The 11,798-nt window shown below is 38.3% G+C and overlaps 1 protein-coding gene and 1 long non-coding RNA gene across 2 annotated transcripts; one reads left to right on the top strand and one right to left on the bottom strand.

The window, feature by feature from the left end:
• Positions 1-3,022: 3,022 nt before the first annotated feature.
• LOC132279602 (protein NRT1/ PTR FAMILY 4.5-like) lies at positions 3,023-6,801 on the top strand. Its single transcript, XM_059781624.1, has 6 exons — positions 3,023-3,070; positions 3,493-3,571; positions 3,738-3,955; positions 4,908-5,354; positions 5,466-5,581; positions 5,663-6,801. Exons 1-6 carry the CDS (start codon positions 3,068-3,070, stop codon positions 6,537-6,539), a joined length of 1,740 nt encoding a protein of 579 aa, XP_059637607.1. The 5' UTR covers positions 3,023-3,067; the 3' UTR covers positions 6,540-6,801.
• Positions 6,802-7,912: 1,111 nt separating this feature from the next.
• On the bottom strand, positions 7,913-11,798 carry LOC132279603 (uncharacterized). Its single transcript, XR_009471357.1, has 2 exons — positions 11,344-11,798; positions 7,913-8,114 (listed from the first exon to the last, which is right to left on the bottom strand). It is a non-coding gene; the product is annotated as an uncharacterized LOC132279603 (long non-coding RNA).

The raw sequence follows: 11,798 nt of genomic DNA, 5'->3' as shown, positions 1-11,798 counted from the left end.
AAATTAGAATAGCATCACTCTTCAAGTAAAATTGATATAAAGGACTGCAACACAATTAGACCGATCATGTTATATGGAAAAGGATTGCACCACAGGTGCTACTACACTTTTTTTTTTTTTTTTTGTTAATAAATTTCCTTGTATATATATTCCACTCGAGAAAATAGAGTCGTAAGCCTCATAACAAGATTGTTCCTACTTTGTCGGATAATGGGTACGAAAGCCACACTCATTAAAAATTGTAATGACTAATTTAAAATTATGATACCCTAAAAAGTTGTAATTTAATGATATCTCCTTGTCAATGGTTTAAGTCGTTTAGTAATACACGAGCGACATTATATTTAGTTTAATTCTTGCATTTGTATATTATATGGTTTCCTAAACTCATCAATATTGGAATGAGTTTGATTTAATTAATATATCTTGTAACAGGATCAAAGAATAACTCTGACGTAGCGGAGGCGAAATGATAGAACAATACAATCTCACACGGTCACGGAGATCATATTGCCAGAGCAAAATGTCACGGGCCTAGAGATTTAGCGCAGCGGCACGGCCCGTGCGGCACCAAGGCGTTGCTTCAGCTCGCGCAAGCGCCCTGGTCAGCCACCACGACCTGCCCTCCCAAGGATACATGCTGACTGGTTTCGGCCTGCCATGGCCTCGTCAGGGGAACGGCTCCAGCTCCCGACCAGTTTGTGCAGGGATGGCCAACTCCCTTCTTCATAGTCAAGTCCAAGACTAGCGACAAGCACCTCGAACTGAACCGAGTCGACCTGCCTGAACTCTGAAGAGGTACCATCCTGTGGTCCTGCACGCCCCTTCCCTGGAACCATTCCCAGTCAATGAATGTTCTTAGCCAACCAGCATGCGTATCTTCTATGCTCATGGCGTCGTTAGGAATCGGATCGTGACATTCTCCCCCACCCAAATCCTGCGACGCCCTCGTCGCAGTGCGGCGCTGACTCCGCTGCGTCCAACATTCCAAAGTCTCTCTCTTCCAAGTGGTATGCTCGCCTGCCCACCATCGCTTCCTTGTACAACCCCTGGCTGCACTCGCCCAATGATAGGGTTTCGGGCTAAAGGGACGCCCACTTCTTCGGGACGCAACCCCACGTTATGCCGCCTCCGCGACACCCCGAGCAAACAAGCGCCCTCCGGCTGACTTGATACCCGCCCTTCACAACGGTTTGCACGCCTCTTGAACTTGCAAGAACTTTGGTGCGCGCGGCCCTCCGGCCATCCGATGCGCGCGGCCTTCCGGCTTAAAGGACGCATCTTCATGGGGAGATGGAGGCTCTACTCCAACAGCATTGATTACCCACCGACGCTTTTTCAGTGCACCGTCTTCATTCTCAAGACCCCCGGATCGACAAGGGGGCACACCTTTGTGCTTTTCCCCAAGTCCTGCTCTGATACCATTTGTCACGGGCCTAGAGATTTGGCGCAGCGGCACGGCCCGTGCGGCACCAAGGCGTTGCTTCAGCTCGCGCAAGCGCCCTGGTCAGCCACCACGACCTGCCCTCCCAAGGATACATGCTGACTGGTTTCGGCCTGCCATGGCCTCGTCAGGGGAACGGCTCCAGCTCCCGACCAGTTTGTGCAGGGATGGCCAACTCCCTTCTTCATAGTCAAGTCCAAGACTAGCGACAAGCACCTCGAACTGAACCGAGTCGACCTGCCTGAACTCTGAAGAGGTACCATCCTGTGGTCCTGCACGCCCCTTCCCTGGAACCATTCCCAGTCAATGAATGTTCTTAGCCAACCAGCATGCGTATCTTCTATGCTCATGGCGTCGTTAGGAATCGGATCGTGACAAAAAGCTCTCAAGTCAACAAGGGTTATAAATACTCAATTTTCATTTTCAAGATGGGATTCATTTATTTTGATTCAAGCTCATATTATTTTACAATGAATTACAACAGACAACACAATAAATGTATGAGGCGTTTTTTACTTCACTTCAATTTCCAAAGTTGGTCGCCAAACTCAATTCTTCAAACTTTTCCGCTAACTTCCTTTTTGTCTGCCATGGCACCAATTTTCCTTTTAAATCTCAGGCCTCTAGTACTGTTATTCCTTCACCATTTTCTTTCTTTCTTTCGATAGTGTTCCAGACTCTACTTTTCAACCTGCCCCTCATTTCACTTTTACCACGTGTATATATATATATATATATATATATATATATATATATATCTTCACACACCTAGGATACCACTCATTTTCTTCCTTCACATATATAGTTATGGGCCATATGTTCTCCACAACTATTACACAACCCCATGAAACACATGCATTACTTTTTCTTTTTTCAAACCTCATTTCCTACCTCACTTTTATTCTACCTTAAGTCTTACAACACCCACACACAAATCACACTATTACACACCCCACACACGATTCTCATTTATTATTACAGTATTTGTAGCACTATTACCGTACTCTTTCTATCCCACAAAAGATGTCTTATTTGAAAAATCGTGACTCATGTCCCACAATAGATGTCCTGTTTGGGGTCACAGTTCCCCAAACAGAACATTTTTTGTGGGACACAGATAGTACTATTTATCACACTATTACCACCGTCAAACTCTATATCAACTAGGTACCCAAGTCACTAGATGGTGGAGAGGGAAAATGACTTGCAGCCCAACTTACTGTTCCAATTTAGTATAAATTAAACAACTATTGGCCTATTAGTTCCAATGTATCTCAACTTGCAAAGAAGAGTTGCATCAAAATCATTGAATGAACAAACCAACAATTTCCAACTAACAATAATTAATTCAGCTAATAAAGTCAAAGCACACACGTCAGGCATGTGTATACTAATATGAGAGTGACATATTCCAATCATAAGAAACAAAAAGAACTTAATAACCCACAATGTTTTTCAAACATACAGATGCCATTTGATTCCTTTTGGTATTCTTTGGCAGTTTATGTGGCAAAGTTGTATCTGTTGCTATATAAACTCACACATACAATTCTAATCCTCACATTCTGTTAGCATCATTCAGCTCCTCCTATTGGGTCACACAAGAAAGCTCTCTCCACAAAAATGGTAATCACTTTGCTAGAAAAATATAACCTCAAGTTCGCAGAAAAAAGGTGGAAACAATCACATATATACATGGCCTAAGTTGAGTCATGAATATATGCCACCTTTGGTAGGGATAATTCTAGAATACTCCGGGTACTGTAACTTCGGGTCTTTCCGATGTTGGATGTGGTGCTGGAGCCTACCTGATGAATGATCCAATGATTGAAAGACCCCGTGGGTATTCTTAGGGTATTGTAGAACTAATTCTCCGTCCGTACGTAGATGAGAAGAACCAATAGTTTCTTTAATATAACTCTATATATGATACATTAATTGCTTTATCTTCCTCTTTTAATTTCTTCAAAGTGTACATATATATATCAATACTATTACTATTACTATATTTGGCTAACCAGTTTCTTGTGTGACTATATAATAACCAGGGCATTTGCAGAGATGTTGAAAAGCAACCTAAACAACCACCAAAGCTAGGAGGAACTAGAGCTACTCTCTTTGTATATGGTAACTAGTATATATATATATTCTACTAAATTCTAATCTAAAACTATATAGGTTTGTAATGAATATGACAAGTCTTATGAGTTTTATATATGTACAATAAATGTATATTGATGAAATAGGGTTAATATGTTTTTGATTGTTCTTGGTGTTACTCATTCATATGCAGCTATGGAGGGACTTGAGAACATGGCATTCATCGCCAACGCCATGAGCCTCGTCACTTACTTCAGCGGATTCATGAATTTCAGCTTGACAAAATCGGCCACGACGCTTACAAATTTTATGGGGACTGCATTTTTACTACCATTGTTTGGAGGATTCATCTCCGATACATACTTGTCAAGATTCAAGACTTGTATTATGTTCGGAAGCATAGAAGTGTTGGTACGCACGTTAATAATAATTCACATATATATATATATATATATATAGTTTATACTCGTACACCCGCTCAATGAATTGTTTGCTCCCAAGAAAAATCCAACCTGATGCTTCCTCTGTGTAAACAACTGCACTGCCATAAGCTATTACATTATTTATTATTTATTTTTGGTCTAAATAAGTAACCAAATAGTGGGAAAAGGCTTGGTTGAGTAATTTGGTCGCCCGAATGTGAGTTCAGATATGAAAAAGAGGAAAATAAAAGGGAAAAAGAACTATAACTATGAATAAAGAACAATCTGTAGAACAAGACTTACTGAAAAAAAAAAGTGCATTATATATACACAATTTGTACCATATAGTTCCTAGTTACAGCATTGTATGGAAAATTTTATCAATTAATTCACTAATCATCAATGTTTCATGATTGGCAAGTGGCCTAAAACAATAATAATTGGAAAACATAGCTCATTGACTTAGGAAGATGCTGAGTGATTGAGACATCAATTATTTCATTAGTAATTAAATTAATCACAAATGATTAGACTGTCTGATCAGTGATCATGAACCAACCTAAACATAATTAATCAATAAACATTATATGCCCTTTACCTACCATGCAGGTTCGTTAGGTGTTCTTCCAAAGTTCAACGCTTCCAAGAATTAATAATCACATGGATTATAGTAGCTTGGAAATATAGAAGAAAGAATTAAATAAAGAATACATTATACATAAACTAAAGTAAAAATACATGTTACAAATAAAATAGAGTAACAATACAAGAGTACCACACATTAGTCCTAATCTAAATCCTTGAAACTTCTTTGACATTTCTGATGAAAGGGTTAATGACATATATCGCGTTTAAGGCTAGTATGTTAAAAGAATTTGTTGTGATTTCTCAGTAGAAATGATGATCATATGAGGAAACTGTGTCTAACAATGGATTTTCAGGGATATGCAACCCTAACAATACAAGCACACTTCCGGGAGCTGAGGCCCATTCCTTGCAAGGGTGTTGCTCCAAGCAAAATGAATCAATGTGAAGCTGCAGACAGCAGCCAAGCTGCAATCCTCTTCACTGGTCTGTATCTAGTTGCACTCGGGACCGGTGGGGTGAAAGCAGCTTTGCCATCCTTGGGAGCTGACCAATTCGACCAGAGGGACCCGAAGGAGGCATCTCTGCTTTCGAGCTTCTTCAATTGGTTCTTGTTTAGCCTCATCACTGGAGCTATATTTGGTGTGACTTTTGTAGTCTGGATAAGTGATAACCAAGGCTGGGATTGGGCGTTTGGTGTTTGTACCATAGCTGTCCTAGTGGCAATTCTGTTCCTATTCATGGGGAAATCACTCTATCGCAATAATGTGCCCAAGGGAAGCCCTATAGTTCGTATTCTACAGGTATACAAAGCATACACAAGTTCATTTCGAAATCTATATAGTATCATATAAAACGATATGTAACTGATTGTATAATGGTACTTAAATTTTTTTTTGCTCTCTTACATTCAGGTATTTGTGGCTGCCATTAGAAATCGAAATCTTCCAATACCGGAGGCGTTACATGAAATTCATGACAAAGAAGCTGAGATGGGGACTGAGATTCTTCAAAGAACTGATCAATTCAGGTGCTAATTCCATCTAAAAGTTCATAAGTCCAACTATAAATGAATATGTCACTAACAGTACCCCTAAAATTTACTTGTCAGATTTTTGGATCGCGCAGCAATAGTTAGGAGCGAACTTGATGCATCCACGTCGAATACTACTGGACACTGGAACTTGTGTACAGTGACACAGATTGAAGAAACAAAAATTTTAGTTCGGATGTTCCCAATAATATTGAGCACTGTCTTCATGAATACATGTTTGGCTCAACTCCAAACCTTCACTATCCAACAAAGCATTACCATGGACAGAAATATCCTTGGTTTTCAAGTGCCCGGTGCCTCCATTCCAGTAATTCCCCTACTATTCATGTTCATTCTGATCCCAATATATGACCGAGTTTTTGTCCCACTAGCAAGGAAAATTACAGGAATTCCAACTGGGATTCGGTACCTCCAGCGAATTGGGGTGGGACTGGTGCTCTCAGCAATTTCTATGGCAGTAGGCGCAATCATAGAAACTCACCGTAAATCTGTAGCTATTCAACACAACATGGTTGACACTGCTGATCCTTTGCCCATAAGTGTGCTCTGGCTAGGCTTCCAATATGCTATATTTGGGATGGCAGATATGTTCACATTCGTGGGGATACTAGAATTTTTCTATGCAGAGAGTTCATCAGGCATGAAATCACTAGGCACGGCTATTTCATGGTGCTCTTTGGCTTTTGGATACTACACAAGCTCAGTGATGGTGGAGGTGGTGAACAAGGTGAGTGGTGGGTGGTTGGCTAATAATAATTTGAACAGAGATAAGTTGAACTACTTCTATTGGTTGTTAGCAGGGTTAAGTATAGTGAACTTTGGTGCTTATTTGGTGTGTGCATCTTGGTATAGGTATAAAAAAGTGGAAATGAAACAAGTACTTACTAGTAGCAGTGATGATTTTGAGGGAAAAGTTGAAATGGGGAACGTTTAGAGATGTTTAGGCCTTACTGATTTATTGCTGTACATTTGTGCTAGTGCACACTATGTATTGTTGTACTAGTGCACACTATGTAGTCCTCACTTATTAAAATGATAACTTTTCATTAAAAGAAAAGGTTACATTATGAAATTGGCCTCAAGTTTCTGATTGTTCATAATATCTTTTATGTTCTTGGGTATAATTTTTGAACCTGAATGTTTTTCAGTGATATGAGGAGGTGAAAATCTTCCCACAGGAAGTGGAATCCATTACGTTAGGGGTGATCTGCACCGGACCCGAATCATCTCCAGTGGAACAATAGGACATGTTCTGTCCAGTTTGGGATGGACCTTACAAAAAGGTTGGAATGTTTAGTAAATATCCCAGGTTTTTTGTAAAGTACATCCCGAACTCGAAGGAACATGATGTACTATTCACAGGAGGGGATTTTCTACCGATCTCCACCCTCATTCTATGCACTGTACCATCCATTGCACAAGAGAGGATTCTATCTGATTCTCTAATAAGGTAAACGCATGTGGCTAGGCACATCATAATGTTGACCAATCGATCAATTTTCTAGATAGATTTGCTCTGAATTTTACTTTGATTACATTTGGAAGCACCAAATCAATGTCTTAGATTTGGAATTAGAGCCCATTCAGTGCTCCCAACATCAATTTAGTCCTTATAATGGTGTTCTTTAGCTTTATAGACACCCCATTTTATCCCTCCCATTTTTCGGGTTAAATCGGCAGGAGACCACCCAAGAAAATCCAACCATTGAATGAATATCCGACTTCACCACTAAAGCCGTATTCACAAAATGACCCTAGGTGTCCGATAATCAAATCCTAGTGAAATGGCAAAATCGTGATTTTATCATTTCTCACAATTGGACCGTCAGATTGGAAATCCGACTTCACCATCACACTCGGAGGGTCCAAAACCTCTGAACTCATCATAAACACGAGTCCATTCCTACATGAGACCAAACCCGGGCATAGTGGCAAAATCATAATTTTATGTGACTGACAATTCGAATGTTAGGTAGGAAATCTGACTACACCATTTTTCTGGGATTGCCCAAAACATATGGGGTAGACTAAATCTCAGGTCCGCCTTATCTCCCAAATCCATTTTTAATGGCACAAGGGTAAAATGATCATTTTTGAAAAATCTGACCATCGGATTGAAAATTTGACTGCGCCATCGCTTTTAGAGCATCCACAAGATTTCGGGTTGGGGAATGGATTTTGAAATTTTGGCAGGCCAAGTTCGAGCCTGCACATGGGCAAAATGGTCCTCTCTCAATAGCACCACCTTGGCGTCACATAGTTAAGACTAGTGTTATCTTGGTGCCACAATCAATTTTGATTCGAAGGAGTCAAAATTCAAAATAAATTAATAGTCAAAATTGGCTTGAAATACCAATTCTAGTGCAATCTTAGCGCCACATAGTGATTTGAGTTCCACGTTGGTGCCACATAGTAAAACTTGGATGATGAAGTACATCAATCTTATAATGCTCCAACTAGCTTCTCAAAGCACGCATCTCATCTTGAAAGTACTTAGGATAAAATTTCCCTGCAAGATCGCAAATATCATCAACTTTAAATGATTTATAAGCATCTTTAGGATCTAAAGTTGTGCCAAGAATAAGGAGTTCCATTGTACTTTTAGAGAATTTCTAACTCAATCAATTAAAAATCTATAGCAGCATTGAAAATATCTACTTGATAGTGATGATTAAATGCAATACTATCATTTTGTTGACAAGAACGATCTGTACCCACCATATAAGAAGTACTCATATCAGGTATTACAATCTTATGCTCTTTACAAAATGATTCCACATTTTGAAAGAACGTATGCCACCTATTTTCTCTCAAATTTTGAAGGAGTGCATTCGTACTTGAAACAAGGTTCATAGCATTTACAGTGTCTTGAGTTTTTCATTGCAATACTTGACAAAGTATATCAGTAATTCCCATCATCTCACACAACAAATGCAAGATAAATAAAAATTCAAATGATAGCATTGTAAGATAAACATATTTTGTTTCCCCACGTATAGAATTAGTTGGTCCATTCTTTGAAAGATTTTCAAGAATTACACGAGATGGACCAAATAAGTCTATCAAGCTACTAACAGAACCAAAATGAGAGCTCCATCGAGTGACACCTGCTCGTTGTAAAGTCTTAATCTAATTAGCTCCTTTACTACTCTCAAGTTCATCAGTAGCCAACTTATTAGCGGATAAAATCACTTGAGTTGATTGTAACTCACTATGACACTTAGGAGAAACACTGACAAGATTGACAATGGAATTCAACTTTGAAAAGAACATCCATATATCTTGCACATATTTGGATGCAGCAACTAATGCTAGTTGTAGTTGGTGAGCAAAGCTGTGTACATAATATGCATATGGATATTCTTTAAGAAACAACGCTTGTAATCCATTCCATGCCCTACGCATATATTGCTCATTCCATTATACCCTTGGCTTCGAATGTTATCAATTTGGAGATCATAAAGAGTAAGGCATCTAATATTTCTTTTTTAATAGTTAAGACAGTGGTGTCTTTAACGCATACAACTCCAAAAATTCATCCTCTAACTAAACCATTCTTATTAACAAATCACAATACAATGGCCATTTGCTCCGTATTAGACAAATCTTGTGTTTCATCAACCAAAATACAAAATTTTGCATCCCCAACTTCTTCACAAATCTTACATCTCACCCTATTGCCAAGAATATGTAAAACCTCTTTTTGAACCATTGGCGAGAGGTACTTTGCATTTTTTGGTGCATTTTTTAAGACAACTTCAGCAACTTTGTCATTTAACTTTGCCGAATGCTTTATTAATTCAACAAAGTTGCCACGATTCAAAGATTCAATGGATTCATCATGACCTCTAAATGCACATGTTTGGAATGCAAGCCACTGAACACTTTCAATTGTTGTCTTGAGGCATAATCAACTTTTTCCACCACATCTCTAGATGATATATTCAACACTCTATAAATATGTTGCAAAGGATTCATTAAAGCATCTGAAGCTCTTACGACACACAAGTGAAATGAATTACGACCTCCCACATGTTGCAAAAGAGCACACCTAGATCCATCATTAACCCTTTTCCAACTATTAAACCCCTCGACAGTAAAAGCACGATGAGATGGTGGATTAGTTTCAAAGAGAAAACATGGCAAACAATATACTTTATTTTTCTTAGGAGAATACTCAATCCAAGTGAACTTTTCATACCAACTACTTTGAAATCGATGAGATTGAGTTCTATCTTGAGGGGAGGGAAACACAAGGAGATTTGGTTGATAAGGTCCCCTTAAGATATAATTTCGTCGAAGCTCATCATGTTCATTAACGGAGTGTTTCCATATTTGAAGACGCAAGCCAGGATCTCGTATAAAAGACATATCATCAATCTCCGTTTGTTCAACTCTTGGAATTTTTGAAGGAGGTTCTTGTCGCTGCTCATTAGAGCTTGTAGTCCTAGGATGGGTACTCGTACTCGTAGAAGTTGCCCTAGCTTATGATTTATCATCTTTCCATTTATTAAATGAAAACAAAATTTTCATCTTAAGGGTGGAAAATTCCTCCCTTGTAACGCTTCAACAAACAAAAATTAAGGGCATGCCTAATTATCTTTCACCTATGGAGCTGACAACAGGAAAAAGAAAAAAAAATAGTAGATCTTATCATAATTTTAAAATATACATATATTCTCATTTGACATGAGTCTATATCTAACAAGAATAAACACACTTCATCATGTAATGATCTCTTGGAGTTGAAAAGAAAAGAAAAACTCAACAGTCTATTCATTCGCTGAATTAAATGTGCGATTGTTCAACCATTGCTAGCAAACCTCATAGAAAAATTATAAAAAAAAAAAACGGAGAGAAAATGTAGAGTTCTAAAAATATCTCTATCTTAATAATCCAAAATATCCATCCACCTCTAGACATAGAAAATTAGATTAAGATATACCCAATTGCCGCATTGTTGAGACTAAGGTGAGTTCTGTTGATTAGAGTGATCAAATTATTGTTCAGGAATTGGTGCATGATGGTAAACGAATTCTGTTTTGGAGCTCGTATTGGTATGTTGGAACCCTCTGTTTGTGAAAGTGACATCCGTTGTGAGCAAATTGTGCATTGTCATGTGAACCCTTTGGTAAAAACCAAACTAAGATTTATATTTTCTTCATTTATGGTAATGAAGAAAATGAAAGACACAGTAGGTTTACAGAGAATATCTCAAGGGAACTTCAAATTCCATTGGAGATGAAGCAAAAATAGAACAAAAAACAAACTCTCATTTTGCTTTTTGCCACAATATAAACTTGTTAACATGTACCTTGGCCCTTAAAAAACCAGGGAAGTGGTGCGAGAGGATAATTCCACGGAAAATAATAATAATTATAAAAGAATTCAAACCTATTAATACTAGAAGTCACACCATTAGATTAGAACAAGTACTATCATTTGGGTTAAATTAATCATTGGAAATTAAAGGGCCAATTATAAGATTCTAAAAATCGAATTAGCATTAAAAATTGATATAGAAGAACATTCACATCAGAAGAAATGAGAACAGGAACTCCATATCACTTCATAGATGACAGATGTTTTTCATCAACCAACACATTGATTAAAAATGGATATAGAATAAAAAAATAAAAAATCAGGATACAATACAAAAGGAACATATTTTCATTAACAAGCATCTGGGTCAATTCAGCAATGATGAAAATTAAAAATCACCTATAATTTTTAATCACCTATGATGGAGTTTCCACCGCGTGTTGAGATGAAGAATTGAATATGAAGAGGAAGAGTAGTTTCCACCGTACATATGGTCGCCGCTGGAGCCACCTGATCATGAGATTTAAGGTTTCAGTCTTCAAACCCTTGCCTCTGTTAGAGGGATGTATGCCTCAGTGCTCAGACACACAAAGATTAATATTTTTTTGGGACCTGGGCTATAGCTCAGGTTAGCCCATGAATAGTTCCGCCTCTGTCTCCAAACAAGATCTATCTACTATACACACACACACTAGATTTTTCCAGTATTTTCAAACGGCATTGAAATGGAATTCCTTCGTAAGAGAGAAGGAAGAAGAGTAACTTTAAATATCAATTTTTCTTTCCCTTTTGTAAGTTTTGATTTTTATTTTCTCTTCGGTCTATCCACGTGTATTTCTTCTAGTGGGTGAGCTATCAGACGACCCAAGAG

This window comes from Cornus florida, unplaced genomic scaffold, assembly GCF_030987335.1.
Source record: "Cornus florida cultivar Cherokee Brave unplaced genomic scaffold, ASM3098733v1 CherokeeBrave_3.0.0_Hap2_Chr10, whole genome shotgun sequence".
NCBI classification, from domain to species: domain Eukaryota; kingdom Viridiplantae; phylum Streptophyta; class Magnoliopsida; order Cornales; family Cornaceae; genus Cornus; species Cornus florida.
Note: the sequence above shows the minus strand (reverse complement) of the source record. Positions and strands in the feature narration are given on the sequence as shown.

Coding starts and splice junctions, on each gene's coding strand:
- LOC132279602 (XM_059781624.1), top strand. Junction 3,956..4,907: donor TCGGAAGCATAGAAGTGTTG/GTACGCACGTTA, acceptor ATGGATTTTCAG/GGATATGCAACCCTAACAAT. Junction 5,355..5,465: donor CTATAGTTCGTATTCTACAG/GTATACAAAGCA, acceptor TCTTACATTCAG/GTATTTGTGGCTGCCATTAG.